The sequence below is a fragment of the Zootermopsis nevadensis genome, unplaced genomic scaffold (assembly GCF_977971745.1).
Source record: "Zootermopsis nevadensis isolate Lab colony 2312 unplaced genomic scaffold, Znev_1.0 Znev_ptg000001l, whole genome shotgun sequence".
Lineage (NCBI taxonomy): Eukaryota > Metazoa > Arthropoda > Insecta > Blattodea > Termopsidae > Zootermopsis > Zootermopsis nevadensis.
The window spans coordinates 7,343,905-7,366,281 of NW_028259133.1; the positions used below are offsets into that span (position 1 = coordinate 7,343,905).

The window sequence follows — 22,377 nt, forward strand, 5'->3', positions numbered from 1 at the left end:
TTTCGGTAAATTTCCCGCAAACAGATATGTATTTTTGTGCAGATATTGTACAAGGCATAGCATATAGAACAAAAGAAGTAAACTTTAAGATATTTTCTCTCGGTTTAATACTCAATAATAAAGATCTGTAGACAAAATAAAATTGTGTAGGATTTGAGGTTTTCACGGCGGTGAGTAAGAAGATTTCTGTCTCCTGGGTTGTTGCGCCGTGTAGTCAGACTACACTGCGCAACAACCCAGAAGTCAGCAGTCTTCAAAGTAAATTTACTAACAACACATGTTAGTACTCGTAAAACATCCTATACGAAGATTGTTCAGACAGAACATGTGAAAAGACCTTTTAATTGAATATATTAATAAATATTTTAAAAAGGTTAAAAATACGCAATGCTAACATTTTTACACTTAGCGTATATCTGTAACATGACAAGTTGTATCAAGATATATCTAAATATTCATAAAACGTAAGTAATTACGTTTATAACCTTAAGTAAAATGACCTTTAAAATAATCAAAACTAAAGCAAAATCACGACGGTTCAACGGCTAGTGTAGGTCTACAACGCTTAGTTTAAGTGAAATTTGTCATACAGTTTTAGTTTCTGAAACTCTTTCAGAAAGGTACTGGTGAAATTTTGTATGGTATAACGTCTCAGATTATTAGAATGATAGGCTGTATCTCCCTGCCCCACACATAATCATGTTGACCGTCCGCGACTTCCACAAAATATTTACATTTTACTCCCCATATATGTAAATAAGACGTGGTCTGCGGTTTCCATGGTCACAGCCAGGGGTAGCAACGACTGTTGGTTTAGTGTTGACAGGGAAGCAGAAAATATACGCTAACCACCACATTCATTAATTTGTGGAGTTTTGTGTGATTTACAAACGAATTTTATGCACAGGTGTTACAAGGAAATATCTGAAATTTCATCGCATTATTTTAATCTTGCATAATTATTGAGACACTATCGGAAAACTTGTCTGTTGATAAAGTTGGGCAGGACGACACGAAATTTTCTCAGTTGCACACACTTCTGGCATGTTTGTCAGGAGGAAAAAGGTGCGTCATCTGCCCTTCCAGTTTAGAAGATACGTGGCCCACAGAACAGTTACAGGGTATGAGAGTGTTTGTGTTCGTTTCATTTCTAGACCACCACATACACTGAATACATACGAACGAAGGACGAATCGTGCCTCTTAAACCCTAAAAGATTTACACAGCCCTGGTGAGGCGTTTATAGACTGAAATGACAATAAACTCGCTGGTAACAATTAATGAGGGCCGATGTTTCACAACTTACCTCTCATTTTAACTCTTCCCGCACTTATTATTCGCGTTCATGTAATTAGTTTTGTCATAAATATTCGATAAGAAAATTGTGATACATCAAGTAGATATTCCTCTTTTGCGTTAAAAATACGTATTTTCCCGTACGCCATCTTTCCTGCCTATAGCGCGTCTTCTTACCAATACTAGAAGGACAGACGGTAAAAAATAAAGCAACTTCAAAAATTACTTAAATAATATATCAAGCCTTCTTTAAATTATTTGTATTTTTCCTGATACTAGTGACAACGTTATAAGACATTATTATCAGTGAACCAGTGATCTGTCGCCTGTTCTAAAATCCAGATATCTTTTGTTAAATTGTGCGTCGTTCTTCGTCGCTTTAGCCTTCGCATATTATTTCTAAAGTTTTAAATTCCCTTTTCGATAATCACACACGTCCTCATACTTTTAAAATTCTTATTCTCATACGCACAGTTGGTGTAAATATCTGGGGAAGATCCCTAAAGGAATAAGGAAAACATAGAAACTTGCCGATCTTATTTAACGCTTAATAATAGGCACTCACTAACTTCGGAAATACTACATTAGTAGACCCATTCATTAGTTTTAACCAGACTTCAAACTCAGTCTTAGTCTTATATTCCAGCTTTTGACACTTACAATAGGACATTCGATTACGTTAATTTGAAATGCAATGTTATGAGTCCATCTGTAAATTGGCAGGCTTATGTTTTTTGTGGATCTGAAACTTGGTCATTCCGGCAGTATATGAGGAAAGGAAGTGTCTAAGAGACACTTCACTGAACTGACAAACTAGTATTTTGTATGAGTATAAAACTTGGTCCATCACGGAAAGGCAATTTACATGGACTGGCAGTGTTTATGCGACCACCTCTGTAAAGTGAATAGCTCATGAATTTTTAGGTTCTCACGAAGATGTCTTCTGGGATCAACCTGATGATAATGACCTCTGAATCATTGGTGAATTCCCACGAGACCACACGGCGTAACACCTAGAAGGCAGCAATCTGCACTATAGATTCGAGTTTTCTGCGGGTATGAAACTTGATCTCTCCTCGCAAGGGAAGAACATAAGCTGACGATGTTCGAGGGACCACTTGGGCAGATACCGTAGATAGGAAGGTAAAATTAATGTACATCTTTAAGAAATTGTGCGGCAGAATGTGGATTGGCTTCATTTCTCTCAAAAAAAGTAGACTGTAATAAGGGAATAAATACTCTTGACTGGCTAATCAACTATCAGCTTCTAATAGATACCACGTCATGGCATTATGTGGCTCGCATCCATTATAAGAAATATTTTGACAATATTCACAAGTCTCCTTTGTCGCTTATTTTATAATATTTTGCATAATATCTTTTTACTTTCACACAAAAATATTTCTAGGGATGTAAGATCAATATCCTGGCGTCAATGTGCGGGCTAAGTATTCTGTTAACTGTCCTATTTACATTACATTGTCTTGTCTAACTCGTGTCGTCGAAAATCCGCAACGTGCCAATAGTTTGGTCCTAGAAGCACATTTAACCACTGCGTCAGTGTACAACTGAGAAGCGAAGTTTTTACTGAGGAGCAAGTACCCGGTCAGCTGGTCAAGAACTTCCCCACCATGTGGTTGCCATGTATTGGTTACTGTGTTTACAAGAGCTTGTCAGTGGTCCTTATCCTGAGCCTGAGGACTCCTATCCGCATCCTAACATTCTATGTTTCTGATACATTTTAATATTATCGACTCGATTATATCTAGGTGTCTCAAGTACTCTCTTTCCATCAGTTTCTCCGACTAGAATTTTCTACGCATTTCCCTTCTTTGTCATGCGTGGTACATGTACCGCAAATCCTTGATTTGATCACCCTAACAGCAGTCTAAATTATGAACTAATACAGGCACAACACCTTAGATACCTGTAATCTAAAAACATTGCATTACTTTTGATGAGACTTTATTGCCAACTTTTATGCTCAAATTTATTTTGTTGTCTGTTGAAACTACGTAAATGACAAATAATTTAGCTCGTTAAAATCTATCTATGTTCAATCTCGTGAGCATCTTAACCTGCACGAAATAAAAATGAAAACTTACGATGAAGTATTGGAACGCGTCATTTATACAAGGGCGATAACACTTGCATTTACATTTCAACTCGGCAATGTTCTCGGGCAGAAAGGTTAATCATAATCATTACTTTAAGAATTCATTAACTTTAAGACACGTTTAGTGTCCATAAGGTAATGCTAATTTCAGAAGACAGCAATATGCGATCAGTTTCGAAGTTTGGTGAAACGGTACGTGAAATGACTCATGATGTATCCTTAAATTCACAAATACTACACCCAATTGTTTCTGCCGGGTATCTGCAGTGAGCGTGTTTATATTTACAATTCTGTCGTCTGAATAAATTTCCTCAAATTAACCACTTCATTTATCATTCGCTGTTCATTACCATGTTAATTACTAACGTGTTCTATAATCTTGGTTCTAGCGATGTTTTCTATAATCTAATAGTCAACACACAAAAACAAACACACTTAGCCTGATACCCTAAGGAAATCAAGGCCGTGTGCTGGTTTTGTTTCTAGTCGCAGAAATTGGTACGTAAATTGTTTTCGTAATAGCCGACGATTTAACGAAACGTTAAGCCTTGACTCACACGAATGAAGGCGTTTTTAAGAGGAACCAGACTGGGATCAACGCACGAATCTAACAATGAGATGGACTGGCCTCGAAATATCGAGCTGCTTCCTTCAATCCGGTAGCAGGTAGTGAAGGCCGTTCCACAGGTCGAGCGCGCCGAGGGGTGTGCGTGTACTAACCCCAGGGTCAGCGTGACCCAGTGAACTACAGCAACAGCTCGTGGCCAAAACTCTCCACTGCTTTCCGTTTTTATTTTTCGAATGTCGACAACTCTCGTTTCCGGTCACCTGCTTCTGATTTCAAGATTCTAAATACGGTAGGCTGACTGCGTTAAAACAGGCCTACACATGATAGGAGAATGAAACTTTACAATTTGTAACCTTCGCCAGATAGTATGATTACAGAAATCGTTAGATTGGAAAGGCATGTAGCACGTATGGCAGATGTGAGATATGCCATCAAGTCATGGATTCAGGTGATGCAATATTCTGGGCTGATTAATCAACATCCTCTGTCGCCACGCCAATGGCTTAGTTATCGTCACCGAAGTAATGCGGGTTTCCGGCTAGGGACTGGGGTAGGGGGTTTCAATTAAGAGCGCGGAGAAAAGTGCGGTGATGTAGGTGACCAACTATTCCAGGAATAAAAAGGAATAAATTGGGAGTTAGAGGGGGGCCGTGGTGCGCCAGAGCAATCTATTGTGGTGGCTCTTGCCAATGCGATGAATTGACTCGGATTACAACATTCCTATTTTCTCAGATTAGCAGTGGAAAAAGGCAATTCAACCAGAAGAAACTAGTATTATATTTTATGGATATTGTACAACAAAACAAAACAACATTGGAACATTATAAAAAAGTAATTTCGGAAATAAAATGTTACTGGCATATCACAGAGCCTACGAAAGGAATAAATTAATACCAATTTATTACTGAACTTAACACTTTTATTAAACAAATAATGAGTTTACCATTAACCCTTTAGTGCACAATAACTGTTTGTAAACCCTATTTTAATACTCCACAACTCTACTTGCTATTCACAGTCACTTTAACGGTTTAAAGTGACGATGTAATTGGAAATTAATAGAACTTTAAACACTCTAAATAAATTTGTTTATACAACGCCTTTATCTCTTATGATTTCCTTTTGTTTGTACTACTTGGAAATTAAAAAATAATCGACGATCTTTGTAGGCCGTGATCATAACATAGTTTTCATAATTATAACAACTACTCTTTCGTCCGAAAGTCGAAAATATTAACGATAAAATCGGTGTTTCGTAACCGTCGAATGACACGAGTCAGACGATTCGGCTTTGTCTGGAAACATACCTTTGGAATTGACAGTTAAATAGTATTAATAGAAGAGAGTTAAGATTTGCAGAATTATATGTAAGCGAGTCCACAATCATTACAAAAATATTGAAGTAATATTACTTAAAAATAATCAAAAGATCTCAGAGTTTTTACTATCACTAATCTCGTTTTAATTCGAACAACATTGGAGATTCTACACAAGCCGAAACTATAATAAGTTTCATTCAAAACAATTTACATCTGCATTTTAACCTATTAACAAGTATTTTAATTGCGAATTTTGAATTTGTCGGTTAATTTTCGTGGTGATGAGATGGGTGAAGAGTAGACAGTCTCCTTATTATACCGCCCAAAAAGAAATGTAACGGAGTAAGGTTCGGGGAACAATGGAACACACTGTCAGTCCGCCTCTGCCAATCCATCTCTTGGCAGTCGTGTCTATCTACCTGGAAAGAGCATAGGCCCACAGACACGTGAAAGCAGGGCGCTGCCAGCTGATTCCTTTTACACCACTGTTCCATGACCACAGCATTCCTAACTGTAACCGCTGAAAGCTTGTAACTAAACACTTCACCATTTGGAATTAAAATTAAAAGCTGATAACAACGTTACACTTTCCATCCAAGCCGGGGCTAACTACGTCACACGCAGAAATTGTCAAGGGTTATTAAATCACGATGCTACTTTAGTATCTTTTCGAAAATCCATTGGAACCCAGGGGAGCATTTTGCGTATTTCAATTCCATGGCTATTTTGAACGTAGATCATCATTTCAAAAATATTTTATAACACGCAAAAATTATTTAAATATTCGAATGGTTGTATAGACGTATATCATGCCATATTGTCATCTGAAATGCTACATTTCGAATAATTTACATCTTTATGAGAATTGCAATGGAATTATTGGCATAATTACGCAGAACAAGCTCTTAGAAAGTAACTAGGTCAGAATAACCCTGCGATTATAAAATTAAAGCAAGTCTCCTAAAGTATCGTTTTGTATCTCATGAGTAGGGTATTTTATAGAGGAATTGTTGAGAATATATTTTATATTTAATCAGCGAGATAATTCAGAGAACGCGCAACACAGCACCAGAATATCAACATTCTGTTAGTGTAAAATGTCGAGATCGGTGCAGTATAATACGGAATGGATTGGTGTAGGCTTGCCTGCTTTGGTGGGCGTAATGTTAGTCTTCTTCTGGTAATGATTATGAAGCCAGCTACTCAGACAAATACAATCACAACAAAGTAAGAAAGATCAGACTCACCCATCTCGTCGATGATGGGCGCCATGCGGAGGGTGACGCCAACTAGCAGGACGCTCATGAGGAGAAGGAGACATGCTGTAGCAATAATGGTCCAGCGGGCTCGTTTTGGCAGGTCATCGGCGTCCAGACCTCCCCCTCCCATTCCTCGTCGCGCTCTGCCTTCACCATCGAGTTTCTTCTTTCTTCTCTTCTTGCGTTTGCGTTTCCTCTGCGCTTCCTGTAGTGAAGGTCTGCCAACCCCGATGTCTTCAACATCCCCCAGTCCGTTCAGATGGTGTTCCCTGTCTTCCTCGTCCTCCTCCTCCTCTGCTGCTCTCTCCATGTTGAGGGAGACGTAATCAACATCGTTGCAGCGATTAACCAGGATCTTTCTGACAAACAGCCAACGCGTGATGTTCCAGGTCATAAACAGTTCATCAACAAAATTAGACATTAACAGGCAATGACAACTGTTACTGTACTCTTAGATTCCAACATTTTATTCATGTTCATCAGCTGAACGTATTATCCGTAAACATCTAATGTTATTATAATTCAAGTAACTTCTACGTGACTAGTGCCTTTCTTGAAATCAGAAACTCATTGACAATTAATTCTTGATTATGATTTTCTGCTTAAAGAATTGTTGTCCTTTTTTAAAATATTATTTCATTTACACATTTTCACACAAAGGATTCTTCGTGTATTTCTAAAATATTGCACGTTCCAACTCTACCACAATCCCGTTTACGGCTCCATTTTGATTTGTACATAGCCTATTGATATCTACACTCGCCACATGGCACTTACCGGCCTCTCGTGTGACTAAAATGAAGCTTTCATTCCGGGTCCTTACTTGAAATGTGGAACACATTATAGTTTTAATCAACTACAAGGTGGAAATATAAATGGAATTAAATCACGGGGACAGACGAAAATCACTAATAACCTCAGCTGGCTTAGTCGGATTCTGGGCTGAAATTCGAACCTGGGACCTCATAAATGCAAAACCGAAATAATAACCACTCAACAGCGAGATCTATTGCTTTATATACATGGAATGCTTGTTTCATATAGGACACGATGGGCAAAGGAAACATAAAAACTGCCTCTTTAGAAAGATGCCTGCCTTACTTTTTCGTAATTTATAGTAGCACATCAAAAGAAACATTCGATTTTATCTTTGCGATTCTGGAACGAATTTTCTTAATCCCTCGTGTAAACATATTATTGACACCTTGCATCACAAAGAACGCTGTTCTATTTGCACCCGACAAGAACTCCTGTCAACCTTCCCGACAACTGTACAGCATTCTTTAAGTATTCGCTGTATAAACTGTTTGATGTCGTAACGAGCTGCGCCGTGGTGCAGCTGTCGCACGCGGAGCGACTGGCAACGGCGGAATTCGCACCCCAGGAGAAACAACAGCATACTTGTACAGCCGAGTGTGTCGCAAAAAGGTGAAGAGATGTGGGTGCATCATGATTTTGATTGTAAATATCAAGTAAATAATTTTGTTCACGATTCAATTCCTGTCTCCACAGAGAGTGGAAAACGGTTGGGTTGGGCCTGTGGTCTCCCTACTCCCTTTTAGGTAATTCTATTTTATTGGTGGCGTGGCGAAGTGGGTCTCCCCCAGTTGGCCTAGCTCGTTCAAAGCTCTGTCACAACCAGAACTGCCTATGAACTGGTGGTGCTACACCGTGTAATATGTCCCAGCTATGTGCGTACATATTGTGGTCGTGCCACCATGGTCGCCTAAGGTTTTAACAAATTCTTTTGGCATCTTTGCTCTTAGAATGACGAAGACTCCGTCAAAAACCAGTAGACTGAAATTTTGAACCTTAAATAACGCAATATGTGGCCTTGAAGCGGCTAAAATTTAATACGCCGTTTACATATAATGGCTCCTTAGAGCTACGAAATTAGGCACGACGTTTTTTGGCTATGTCATTCAGATATGTGCGATTTATTGCGACGTTTATTAAGTATTGAAAATCGATAGGGGTGTATAATCTCGCACCCATGTCGGAAATGTCTACACTACTTTCGAATCAGTTACCGTCTTTTTAAAGTACTGAAGTAAAAATTAGCTCTTCACAGTCTTTTTTGCAAGGTGTTTCACAACCTGTCTGCGACACTATGGTTATTATTTGGGAGCTAATTTCGAGTAAAAAATATTAATAAAACATTGGCCCATTTCCTACCGTAGTGGAGCTATGATGTGCAAACAACATATCCCTACTTGTGTGCACTTTGATAGATGACAACTTTGGTGAAGGTTTCAGCTAAATATATTACCATTACCAAATCTCAGTTGCTATATTCTGGGCGCCAAGTTACTGCTCACTTGAGTATTTTCAGGTTGGGTTGGCCGTAGTGGTACAACAAGTTAGCTACCTAGATCCCCGCCTCTAACTCTGCTTGATTTTCTTTTACGTGGTATAATGAAAGACATGTCCAACAGGATCGAAGCACACACGAGATTGTAAATGTTACATCGGAATATGGAAGCTGATGCTTACATAAGAAAACACTCCGAAATGGTTCAACGGGAAGTAAACTCTTTTTTGGAACGAGAACCTAAAACCGTTGCAGACATTTTTACAGCTACGAAGATGAATCCCATAAAACGCAAAAACAAATCATCTTATAAATACTGTCGTTTCTTTTCCTCCCCACATCTATCAAACGCCATGGCTCTGTAACGACTGGAAATTGACAACTGACAATTTTTATTTGAAAATACCTCCTAAATCACCGCTTGATGTACGGCAGATCGGATGCGAAACTTGTAGAGACGCTGTAACGCTGTCAAGATACGCTGTTCCAAACGAAACAATGAAGCGACACGTTCTGTACGTAATCAATCATGAGTCCAGTATTTATTAACGTGGCGCGTAATTCTGCATAAAAACGGGACCCATATGTTTATTTTTTCATGTGAGCGTTATAAACAGGAAATAACCTAATAATTTTTAACTACTGTCTAATAATGTTAATTATTCTCTATAATCTTCACAAAACATCTCGGCCGATTGTCTAACGCTCCTGCTTTGTATACCGGAGTTCTGGGGTTCAATTTTAGGCCAGATGATTTGTTATCTTTTCTGGCGACTTTCGTTATTCTCTTCAGCCGTCCCATGTAAATATCGTTATTGTACCTTAAATTAAGCTATGGCCTCTTCCTTCCATGTTTTTAACAATGTTATTATTCTTTATCATTCGACAGTATACAGACTGAGCTACTGACAGAGTCGTTAAATAAACAAATAATAACCGATTACTTCGAATGCGATTCTCCCTATATAACAGAGACACACTAGAATAACAGACAAAACTTTCGAAACCTTGCCCCAGTGACAGGCCTTATTACAGCTAGTATAATTCCACAAATGAAATGTATCTATAATAATAGAAAATATTTCCACCAATGCATATCACAAACTACTTTAGCTGCAGACAAGAGAATGTGAAAAACATTTCCCAACTCGTTAGTAAACATTTCTACCAAATAATTAACAACTGTTGAAAATTACCTTTAAAAATCAAGAATTCAAGATCATTATCTCTAATAATTGGTCTCAGTACACAACTACTTATTAGGCTCTGATTATTCAGAAAGAATTTATCTTAAAATAATTATATAACTCAATATTATTTTGTTTCAAGAAAGGCTACGTGTATAACTTCCAGATAATAATATGGATGTCCATCCAAAAAACATTAATTACAATATAAAAATAAGAATGATAGTTCAATAAATAATATTCCATGTTAAACTATTTATATACTTGTTACACGGTTCAAAACATGACATGCAACTGTACACCAATATTCAGTAAAAGCATTTATTGCAGCCCACATATAAACAGCAAAATTTGCGTGGTGGTGTTGAACTAGCCTAAGTATAGTTTCATAATTACTTCATCAGCAACATACAACAATTTTTCTTTCTGTATTCGTGGCTCTACATTTCCTGGAGAATCCAGGTCGCCTCGTGTAAGTGAGGTTTTGAAACCATCGTTTCTCGACATTTGTCGCAACGACTTTGAGAGGGGGGGGTTCTAGTTCTATTAAAGTATCATCACATTACATGTTTACATGTCAAAGAAAACAAAAATACTTTGAGTTTCAATGAGACACTCCTGAGAACTAGTTGCTGGTTTCCCTTCAGAATTTCCTTAAACGTTCTTTACATCCAATAACAGATAAATAATGGTTGATTTATGATCTACATGTGAGTCAGATGTCTATTAAATTTTTATGAAAATGTACTATTATTCTTGTTATTGTTTGTGTTGTTAATATTTTGTTGTTATTAAGAACAATAAAAATGAACTGTTGTTATTGTTATTAGAATATCATCGTCATTGTTGCTATTCAGACAAAAATAATTTTCATGTTGGGGATTATAGAGCCAGTTACTTATTTTAATCAAAAAGAAAAACAATACACCGTGTTTCAAAAGTAGCTTTACAACATCGCAGGAGAATATAAATTTATTTAAAGGAAATGCGCAATATTTTTAAATGCACAAATTTAGCCAAACATATCAAGTTTCATGCACATAAACTGTAGTACGGAAATTTTGCGGAGGGTCGAAGACGACGAAGGATTTTTGGACTTAGTAATTTTCAGTGACGAAAGCACGTTCCATGTCACTGGTAAGGTCAACACCCACAACTGATGGATTTGGGGTACTGAAAATCCACGTGCATTCCTGGACCATGTTCGTGGCAGTCCAAAAGTTTGTTTTGCGCCCTCAGCAAAGATAAAGCGTACGGCCCCTTCTTTTTCATGGAGAAGACCATTACCGACATTGTGTATCTGGACATGTTCCAACAGTTCCTCATTCCTCAACTTGACGAAGACGACCAGGAAGGACGCATTCACTTCCAGCAAGACGGTGCACCCCCTCATTATCTCGGAGAAGTGCGCGAGTACCTCAACAACCGTTTCCCAGGTCGGTGGATTGGTCGGGCCGCACCAATAGCATGGCCACCTCGTTCCCCGGATCTAACACCTTTAGATTTTTTCTTGTGGGGATTTGTTAAAGATCGAGTTTACGTGCCACCCTAACCTGCAAATGTGGCCGAACTCCGAACTCGAATTACCGCCTTAGTTGCTGAGGTGACACCGGAGATGCAAGTTATTGACTACAGATGGCACGTCTGTCGCATAACAAATGGAAGCCATATTGAACCATAAAAATCCGATGGACATAAAACTTGAAGTATTTGACTACATTTCTATGTTCTGAAATTATATGTTTCTCCTATCAGTTCACCAATATCTCGCCCTTAAGTTGTAAAGCTACTTTTGAAACACGCTGTATACTTTCTGATTAAAAGGTGACAAATTTGTTGACACACGCTAGGTCTTGCGTTGTTTACTGTAACCAGTGGTTGTAAACATCCAACTACACATTTTTATCGTTTAAAATCCAAATAAAATCTTTGTCAACATGGTTTCAACAAATCAAAATTTACCATTACTCTCCTACTTAAAACTGTTGATATTTGTGTTCCTGTTGTAAATTTCAGAGATGTCCTCTGTTCACTGTCGATCCTCAAACATAATTTATCCTGTGAAACGTAAATCAGTCACAGTGCCGTTTTCAAAACACAGATATATTTAGTAAACAACTCAGCTGAGTAAATGACATTTAAAATAACTTCTGCTGTTTACTAGCAGCCGTCACAGTGGCCGCGTGGTCTGAGGCGTAGACCTTCTGCCGTTGGTCACTGGGACTCTAGGTTCGAATTCCACTCAAGCCATGGATGTCTGTCGGCGTTTTTCTGTTTTATGCTGTCCTCTGTACAGGTAGAGGCCTTGCGACGGATCCCTCGTCCGAGGAGTCCAAAATGTTTATAGATCGAGCCAACGAAAAGTTGGGACCTGCAGATGCTCAGGCATTTGAAGAACGGGTCGTCGAAGTATCAAAGTAAGTAGGTAAGTTTACTGTCAGCTTTTCATGTGTTATATTTCGTTTAGTATAATTAAAAAAATTATTAAATTGTTTATCGTCAATTTGGTTCTAATAAATATTCTCTGTTTTTTCTTCTTTTCTTGATGCGTCTTTAATTGCCCATGTGACTGTTGATGCATTAAACTAATAGTAATTATTATTATTATTATTGTTATTGTTGTTCTTGTAAAACTCTGAACAAGGAATCGTGTCATAGAATTATAATAAATCCACAAGAATATGGTTGTGGGTCAAATAAACAAAAATAAAGCGATTATACACATGATTAAGCACTTTAAACATAGCTTAGGAAAAGAAAAGCTATAACTGACATGTAACTGTCTGACAGGACATAAACTGAAGAAATTTTTACAGAACTGAAAAGCGTTTACAACATAGCAGAAATTAAACATTAAATTACTGATAGAGTAATTATTAACTACGTTATATTTGTATAACAGGACAGTTATATAATTAGAAGAGTGAATCTCAATTCTTTACCTATATTTTGTATTGGAACAAAATGGTCCAACCTTCATAAATACACACTTACATTATGAAGGTCACACTAATTCATAAAATAAGTTCAAACGATTAATACAGATGTGCTCCTTCTCTACAATTTTACATGCTTCTAGCAATATGTAAAACGTAAAAGTTGAATAGCAACATTTTATTTTTACCTCAATCATGCAAATTTAACTACATTTTCAACACTCATAGGGGGTTCAGAAAAAATTAACAAATAGGAAATAAAATCAAACACGTAATAACAATGACAAGCTAACAGCCGACATGTAGTTGGATGTCATAAGGTTATTATATTTGAAAGCAGGTAATTATGCTCTAACTGCTATGAAAATTTGAAAATTATTTCATATAAATATATATTGAAAGAGTCTAAGTCAGATAAAGCAACTTGCAGTTATGACAATTAAAGGCATATGGGGATGATAGGAAAAAATTTCAGTTCAGTCGTATTTGATAAATTAATGAGTTTTCATTAACGTTTATGTAATTATGACATCCAGTAATCCAGTGTCTATATTGACTTCATGCAGGTAAGAAATCTGTACCGATAACAACAGTAAAATATTGACTTGTTTTGCTTCAAAATTTAGCCTGAATTTGAAACTGACCTCAAACTACATTTTTACATTTGAATATATTCAATTAGCTTGAAAGAAACCCATCATATCATCACAAGATCACCACTAATTACCTGCATTACAGATAATAGAGAGTAAGAATGATAATGAAGAAAATTACTTACTGAAATTTATGTACTCTTATTTCTTTAAGAACTTCAGTTTCGTCTTTCTGAGTTTTTAACAGAGAAGTGTGAAATTAGTTCTATTTCCAAACCTGCCTGAAACTTGAGTGCTTATTTCCTGTTTGAACGTAATATGATGAACACTGCTCCACCTTTTGCTTTGAAACAGTTGCTTCCCATTAAGGCAATAATTACAACGACAAAGTTTTGCTGAGAAAAAGGTAAAATATTTGAGGAAGGAAACTTTGCTTTAAAGGAGAGACACATTTAGAATTCAACCATCTGTAATATTCCGTTTGAACTGTCAAGTGTGATAGAACATAAGCTTTCTATTATTAAAGTTCATTACTTGAATTTCCAAGTTCATCGTCTGAGTGAAGCAGCCTGTATCTCAGAGGAATGTGCATAAAAACTACACAGTTTTCTAATGGAAGTACCCTTCATAATACCGTTCTTATTCATTATTATGAAATAAAAAGACTTTACACAGTGCTCTATAACAAATAGTTACGATATTTGCAAGACTAATATTAATTAAAAACTGCTTCGACTGTAAACAACGCGTATACACTTCAGCAGATGTCATCTGGGAAACCAATATTTCCATATACATGTATTAAAATCATAACGTAGTCCTGAAAAGTAATGTCACCTAACATTTCTTTCCGTGAAGTGAACAGATATTTCATTGAAACAGAAGCAGTTACTTTTCTTTAAATTCATTCTGTAATTTTACACAACTATTTTTCAACATAGCCACACACTTCCGCCAACGTTAAAGTATTTTCATAACTCTGTCACGACAAATCTGTACGTAATGTTGACGGAACGGCACTTTCAACGCTGTCTTCATTTTACAGTCCGACGTCCTCTCAGAGGTCATTTTAATTTCGGTAAGAAATGAAAGTCAGATGGAACCAAACATGGGCTGCATTGTGTGTGGTCCGAGACAGCGATCGTGCTTTCTAGTGATGACTTGCACAGTCGTGTTACAGGACAACCTATTATATACCAGGACGAACATTTGCAACACGTGTCTTCCATATTTATTGAGTTTCAAAGTAGTGCTTAGAGTTAATGTTGGTTCCAGTTGGCATGAATTACGCATGCAGTGCACCATTAAAGTCACAGAAAACAGTGAGCATAACTGTGCCAGCATAAGGTACGGTCTTTAATTACTTTGGTGGTGAAGAACCCTTGTGACGATGTTCCATTCACTGTATCCTGTTTTCCGGTTCTGAATTATGCACAGAGCTTTTATCCCTGGTGAGTGACAGCAATGCAAAAAAAGAGGGTCGCCTTCAAGTTCACTTCGTAAATACGATTGTCAGCAAAAGTGCATCCGCTTATGTTCCGGTTTCTCAGTGACCATTCGGGAACCCAATGCCCGCACAACCATCCGTGTCGAAGATCAGCAATTATTTCCCGCATTCGCTCACGTGAAATGGAAGTTTTGTTTGATATTGCCTGCTGAAAAATATGACGACACTCCCTGATCATTTCACTTACGCGATTTGAGTGCACTGTGAAAAGTGTAGCCCAGTTCCGAAGAACATTGTGACTGTCGCTGTCTCCCCTTGTGATACAAGGCGATCACCGCTTATTTGGACCGCTAATATTATTCAGATTTCAAATATTTTGGCTTTCCAATGGTAGCGTAACATAGATGGTGTCAGCAGAGCAAAACCCAGGGAATCAACGACAAAGCAACTTCCCGAACTGTATATTAATTTCCACACGTATATGAAGAAGATTGTACTACAGTAACTTTGAAATATACACCGACCGTAATGTCCGAGTAACACACTTAGAAAGATACGCTCGAGGCGAATATCGTAATTGCCCCTTCTTCTCTGACTGCAAATCATCCCATACTTATTGTTTACATAGTGCTTCTCCTAGCTACTCTGACACTACCAATCTGCCGAAATCTAGGTATGAGTATGTATCAAAGTATCACGAGTACTGTTTCCTTTTTCCCAGATTCTGTAGTTATGTCATCGGTAAACAATGACAAGTCTGCATGACTTCATTGGGAGGTCTGGATAGCTCAGTCAATATAGTGGCTAGCCCTCCAGGACTAGCGTTGTGAGCGCAGCGCCGCATTTTCAGTAAAAGTCTGATGAATCTTTCTAGGAATTGTTTTCTCTCCTGTCGCTTTATCTATGTTAAGAGGAAACCCTCTTCTATGGAAATTTCAAAGGAAATATTTCTATCTACGACTATAGATCCACTTTGTTCAGTTTACTTTTAGAATTGTCATAGTGCGGCGGCCCGCTCACACGCGAGTGTTTGTGTTCCAAAGTGATTTCTTTTTAAGTTTGGGTTAATTTGTTCTATATTGGTCACGTTTACCAATAATGGCTTCTAAAACAAGATCTTCAGATCCAAATGTTTGGTTGAAGTGGTTATTAGAACAAGAAGAACGTGAAAGAGAACAAGTGAGTGCAGGAGAAATTATAGATAGTGAATTCGATGATAGTCAGGATTCTGATGAGGAACCACGAGAGGAGAATCTCGGTAGTCAATCAGAAAACTCGGCTGAAAGTTTAGATGAAGATTCCAATGCAGGAATAAGTGATTTTTACCTTGGCAAAGATAAAATGACTAAATTTCGAAAAGTTCCCCTGCGAAGAAGTGAAAAGCCGCCAATGAAAAACATTATCTTTCGCCTTCATGGGGTCAAAGGATGCGCAAAAAACTGCAAAACCGAGATCGAGTGCAGACAGATATTTTTTCCGGATGATTTATTGGGTGATATCACAAAATTCACAAACAAAAAACTGGATAAAATTAGAGAAAATTATTCTAGGCAAAGAAACTGCTTAGAAACTTCAATCGATGAAATCAAAGCTCTAATTGGACTTTTATGCAATGTTTTAACATTTTATTAGTCTCTTAATTGTAACTCCATAAATAAATTAAAAGTTAGTAATAGTCTGAATAAGTATTTGTTCAATCGATGGGTTGCGGCGCGGCGCTCACACGCGAGTCGGAACGTTCCAGCGGTGGACGCGAGCGCTGGAGGGCTAGCTACGGGCTGGACGATTGGGGTTTGATTCCCCACGGAGGAGGGGATTTTTACGCTAGCCTCTGCGTCCAGACTGGCTCTGGGGCCCATCCAGCCTCCTTTACAATGGGTACCAAGGTCTTTTCCCAGGGGTAAAGTGCGGCGGGGCGTGATGCTGACCACTCACCACCATCTAGTGCCTAGGTCAAGAATAAGTAGGAGCTATACCTCCGCTCCCGCCAAACGACCTACTTGTCGTTTATAGGGACTTTGTTTTGCTTTTTTAGCAAATACAGAAGGGCTGTAGTTGATATACATATCTGGCCTCTATTTCTTATAAGGCTGTGAGAATGACCGCTGAGCAATGTTGCTACATTACTGCTGTCTGTCTGCCTGTGGAACGTTTTCTGCGTTCAAAGTCTTGGTCGCTGCTTACTAAGCACTTGCATTATCTCCATACTCAGTGTCATTATTACGGCTGTAATTCAGATACATTGGAGCATTAGTTTATAACCCAAACATAGCGACCCAAAGATGGGTCACCATGCTGTTTCGGCTTGGTTGCCGTGATCCTGTTTAATGAATTGCGATCTCACACTCAAGTGACTTTTAGCATGTGATGCGATGGGTGAGTGGAAGTATACTGCGACAGGGTTAAGTACACGTTAACATTGAATGATCGCGGTAACAAGGTATTGTGAAGGAAAGACAGTGAAAGAATATAACACTTCAGAGGTTAAGGGGTTGGAACGAGGACAAGAATATTTACTCAGACCTCTGGATGCATCTGCTGAAAAAATAACATGTAAGCCGAATGGTAGGCGCGAACAGAAAAGACGAGAGAATAGTAATTTGAAAACCTGTCAGGATTCAAAGCCGAGGTTCACATGATATTGTTGTCTATCTTCATTCATGTAAGTTTTATAGTTCCTTTTTCTAATTTCTCTTCTTTATATTATACATTGTTTATCTGTCTGTAAAAACTTGTTTTCATACCTAACTTCAAAGCTTCACAGCAGTATCTGTAACTGCCTTCTATTACAAATGTTCTTTACTCTGCCATTATAAACTCACGTTTCCGTGTTTATTATAAATTACGTGCCTTTTTTATTCAGTAGGCAGTTACGTTGGAAAAGCTGTAATTTGGGTCGCGGTTAAGAACCACCGCACAACTGACATGACTACGAAACATCACACAAAATTCCGGAACAATAATCGTTGTACAGTTACTTTAAGCTGTTATGTGGGTTTGTTTCTTGGGGGAAGTCGAGACATCACTTTTCACAATTCTCTCCTACCTTCGAAACGTTATGTTCTTATTTCGATTGTACCCCCGTTAAATACGACTTTCATAAATTTGTAGAAGTTTTTGAAGGACATTATATTTGAAATGTTACTACTTGTTTCCAAAAATGCCTGTGTTCTAAAATACAAACCCTCACAGACAGAACGTAAAATTTATGCAAAAATAAATGAATTGATTAATTGCTTAAGCCGGCAGATGACGTTTGTGCAAAATTTATTTCTCTTGTCACAGATGCTTATAAACCATAAATTACGTCCTGAATCAAACAGTAAGCTTTGTTGTTATATTTCAGAATTAGAAGGTTATAAAGGGGTGCAGTGAATTTGTAAATCTGTAAGGTTATGATTCTCAATTGAGTAATTTATCTTGGCTTGGCGTAATTATTGTATTTTCCTAGAAAAAAATAATATATGACCACATCACAATTGTAGTCAGCACAGACAAACCAGGAATCTTAGGTATAGAATGAGCTATAAAACTATAAAATAAGGCCTCGTACCAATGTAAATTAATATATCAAGTGAAAGAGTTTGGATATTATGGACGAAACAATAAATAGGAAAGAGGAAAGAAGACGAATACGAAAGGAAGAAAACAAAATAAAAATAATGTACAAAAGAAATAGAAATAAGACTAATAAACAAAATGTAGGCCTAATGTGGCCAACTTGATGACAATCGTGGAGGAAGTTTGAAACTACTTGGCATTCTAAAGAAAACTGAATTAATTTACCGTTCAACTTTATTGCTTGTAAATGAAGTTTTTCGAACGAAGAAGAAATATAGTACAAAAACGTGCAAGTCATCCTTGAAATAATTTATACGAAAAGAAACTGCAAAATGCAATCCTCTAAAACAAATTATGCAGATAAAGTGTTAAATGGCACAACGCGGGAGCAGTTCGGGTCAGTCATATCTGCAACGTCACATAGTTGCATTGTATTGGACCCCAGTACGAAGTGTTATTGTCCCCTCTACAGCGACATTTCAAGAATCTTAGTTTGATTTCCTTGTGAATTCCAGATCTTTCAACTGTCATGTAGCAGTGAATTCTACATTCTGATGTTCGAGGTACATAACTCTTATCAAGAAGAGAACATGAATTTGTAACCAACATTTGGGACAATGCAGAACTTGAATTTAGAACGAGTTTCATAAAGTCTCTCTCCCTCCTTTCTACCGTTTTCTGTCTCAATCTCTCAGTATTCATTCTGATGAGGTAGCAGCAGTTACAGCAGTTTCAGTAAAGAAGTGTCATAACAGAAGAGGAGAGAATGAATTTCGTTCTGAGTCCGACCGTACAGATAAAACGTGAGATACGAGGGTCGCTCATTAAGTAATGCCCCACATTTTTTTCCTTAGAATATATTTATTCAAGATGGCTGAAATTTAGTGACAATATAAATCAATGTTTCCCTTACACATACTATTTTTCCACATAGTCCCCATCAACTTGTACGGCTTTACGCCATCGTGGAACAAGTGCATGCATGCCTTGCCGGTACCAGCTCTTGTCCTGTGCACGTAGCCATGTCCTCACTGCTTGAATCACGCTCTCGTCATCTTCAAATCTTGTTCCGCGGATAGCATCTTTGAGTGGCCCAAAGAGATGAAAGTCGGAGGGTGGATGGGGCAGCACCGTCCAACCCAATTTGGTGATTTCTTCCCGGGTTCTCGGACTTGTGTGAGGGCGTGCATTGTCGTGCAGGAGCAAAATTTCTGCTGGATGCTTGTGAGGCCGAGCTCGTCGAAAACGCTTCTTGAGGGTTTCAGGGTCCCGATGTACGCGTCTCGCACCTCTTGGCATTACATCCACAAGAATGAACCCATCACTGTCCCAAAAGACAGTCATCATGACTTTTCCGGCGGAGGGAGTTGTCTTGAATTTCTTCTTTCTCGGTGATTGAGGGTGATGCCACTCCATTGACTGCCTTTTTGTCTCCGGCTCAAAGTGGTGTATCCAGGTTTCGTCACCTGTAATGATCCCTCAGCATCAAAACGCTTCCAACAATTCAGAAGAAATTGTTTTCCTTTGAATCCTGTGGTCTGCTGTGAGACTTCGTGGAACCCATCTTGCGCACACCTTCGAATATGCGAGAGCCCGGATAATTGCAATTACACTTCCATTGCTGACTGAAAGCTGTTGGGCCAATTGTCGAGTTGTGACGCGCCGATCCTCACGAATAATGGCATCCGCGCGGTTCAACATGTCTGGAGTGGTGGCTGTGGCAGGACGCCCAGAGCGCGGCAGATCACTGAGCTCGGTTTCTTCACTTCCTGAAGCTTTAACTCTCTTAGCCCAGCGACCAACGGTGCTCCTATCGACTGCACAGCTTCCATACACAGCACACAAACGTTTATGAATGTTCACCACAGTTTCTTTTTCAGCAAAAAAGAATTCAATTACAGCTCGTTGCTTGTAACGAGAGTCGTTCACAGACGCCATTTTAACAGTTCACTACAGCTCCGCCATTGGTTGGAATCATTTGAAACTCCGTACACGAACGCGAGAAACATCAAATCTCAAGCATGTAAAAGTACACTTTTCTATCTTCATTATTGGCTGAGAAAAAAAATGTGGGGCATTATTTAATGAGCGACCCTCGTATTATTGGCTGCTAAGCAGTGGCTGACTCAATTGTTACTCTCCTTAAATATCACAGTAGTAATTGCATGTACAGCTATTGGCATATGCTGATGATGTTAATTTATTGGGGGACGATATAAATACAATAAAGAGGAACGCAGAAACTTAATTAGAGGCTAGTAGACAAGTGGGGCTAGAAGTAAATTCAGAAAAAACTAAGTACATGTTAGTATCTCGTCATCAGAAGACAGGCGGGCAAAATTATCTTAGGGTGGCTAATAAATCCTTTGAAAGGGTTACAAAGTTCAAATATTTGGGAACAACAATAACAAATCAAAATGATACTTATGAGGAAGTTAGGAGGAGACTAAATTCCGGAAATGCTTGCTACTTCTCAGTCCAAAATATTTTGTCTTCCCGTCTGATTTCTAAGAACCTGAAAATTAAAGTATACAAAACAATAATTTTGCCTGTTGTTTTGCATGGGTGCGAAACATGGTCTCTCACTCAGAGGGAGGAACACAGATTGCAGGTGTTTGAGAATCGGGTGTTGAGGAGGATATTTGGGCCTAAGAGGGAAGACGATGGGGCGTGGAGAAAACAGCATAATGACGAGCTTAAAAATCTGTACTGCTCCCCCAGTATTGTCAGGGTGATTAAGTCGAGAAGAATGAGATGGGCGGGATATGTAGCGCGCATGGATGGGACAAGTGGTGTGCACCGGGTACTGGTTGGGAAACCTGAAGGGAAGAGACCGCTGGGGAGACCTAGACGTAGATGGGAGGATAATCTCAGGCGGGATCAATGGGAGATAGGAGTTGAAGGAAACTGGATTTTGTTGGCCCAGGACAGGGTCCGGTGGAGGGCTTTGGTTAATTCGGTGATGAACCTTCGGGTTCGGTAAGCCATCTAGTTAGTTAGTTAGTTAGTTAGTTATCAGTACAAGAGTTACCTATCTCCAATGTCAAAGCATATTAAATTATTTTAGAACATGAAAACCTTGCTGCTTCTAACATAGGAAATAATCGCAAAGCATAAAAAAATAGCTCATTAAGAAATTGAAATAGATTTGTGGAGAAAATTTATACATGTTGAAACAAAAATCGAAATTCGTAATGAAAATCCTAAAATCAAGTAAAGTAGAACGTCTGCCAAAATTTCAGCCGAAACATAAAAATAAAGTTTTGCTCAAAAACTAAGCTCCACGACGTCATAGACGTATAGGGGAGTGTACTTAGCTCCATGCATTAACATAGGCACTACACGGCGGCTAAGTATTCAGTTTCACTACTCCGACGCTGTGAAGCGATGGAAACCCGGATCAGGAAAAAAAAAAGATTCGCATTGGACAGGAGGTAGGGTACAAAATTTTGGATGGTGACTTGAAGGGAGAAAACAATTACGAGGATCTAAGAGTCGATACAGCATATTAATAATTATTCTTTGTGGAAGTGAGTGGAATGTGTCGACTGAAATTCATCTCACATGTGGACATTGTAATAAAATTTCGGTTTTAATAAAAAGCGGGAATTTCTTGACTGTCCCAACGATTATCAGGTTCTCATGAAGGATTATATTCCATGGCGTCAGTTATCAACACGTCAGCCCCTCAGTTAATTATGAATCTGCTATTACTGATATAATGCAATATACAGAAGTTTGATAACTTCGGATGGGTTTGAAGTTGATATAATTTACAGCCTGT

The 22,377-nt window shown here is 38.3% G+C and overlaps 1 protein-coding gene across 4 annotated transcripts in view; it reads right to left on the reverse strand.

Annotated features, from left to right (window-relative positions):
* Nucleotides 1-22,377, reverse strand: part of LOC147875187 (uncharacterized) — a 107,818-nt gene that overhangs the window by 83,946 nt on the left and 1,495 nt on the right. For 3 of the 4 annotated variants that reach the window (XM_087342337.1, XM_022068180.2, XM_087342331.1), the window contains exon 2: nt 6,547-6,917. In XM_087342337.1, coding sequence (XP_087198463.1) covers nt 6,547-6,917 — 371 coding nt within the window. Of the gene's footprint in view, nt 1-5,131; nt 5,719-6,546; nt 6,918-22,377 lie in introns of those variants that run through there. The other variant, XM_087342336.1, reaches the window with a different exon arrangement.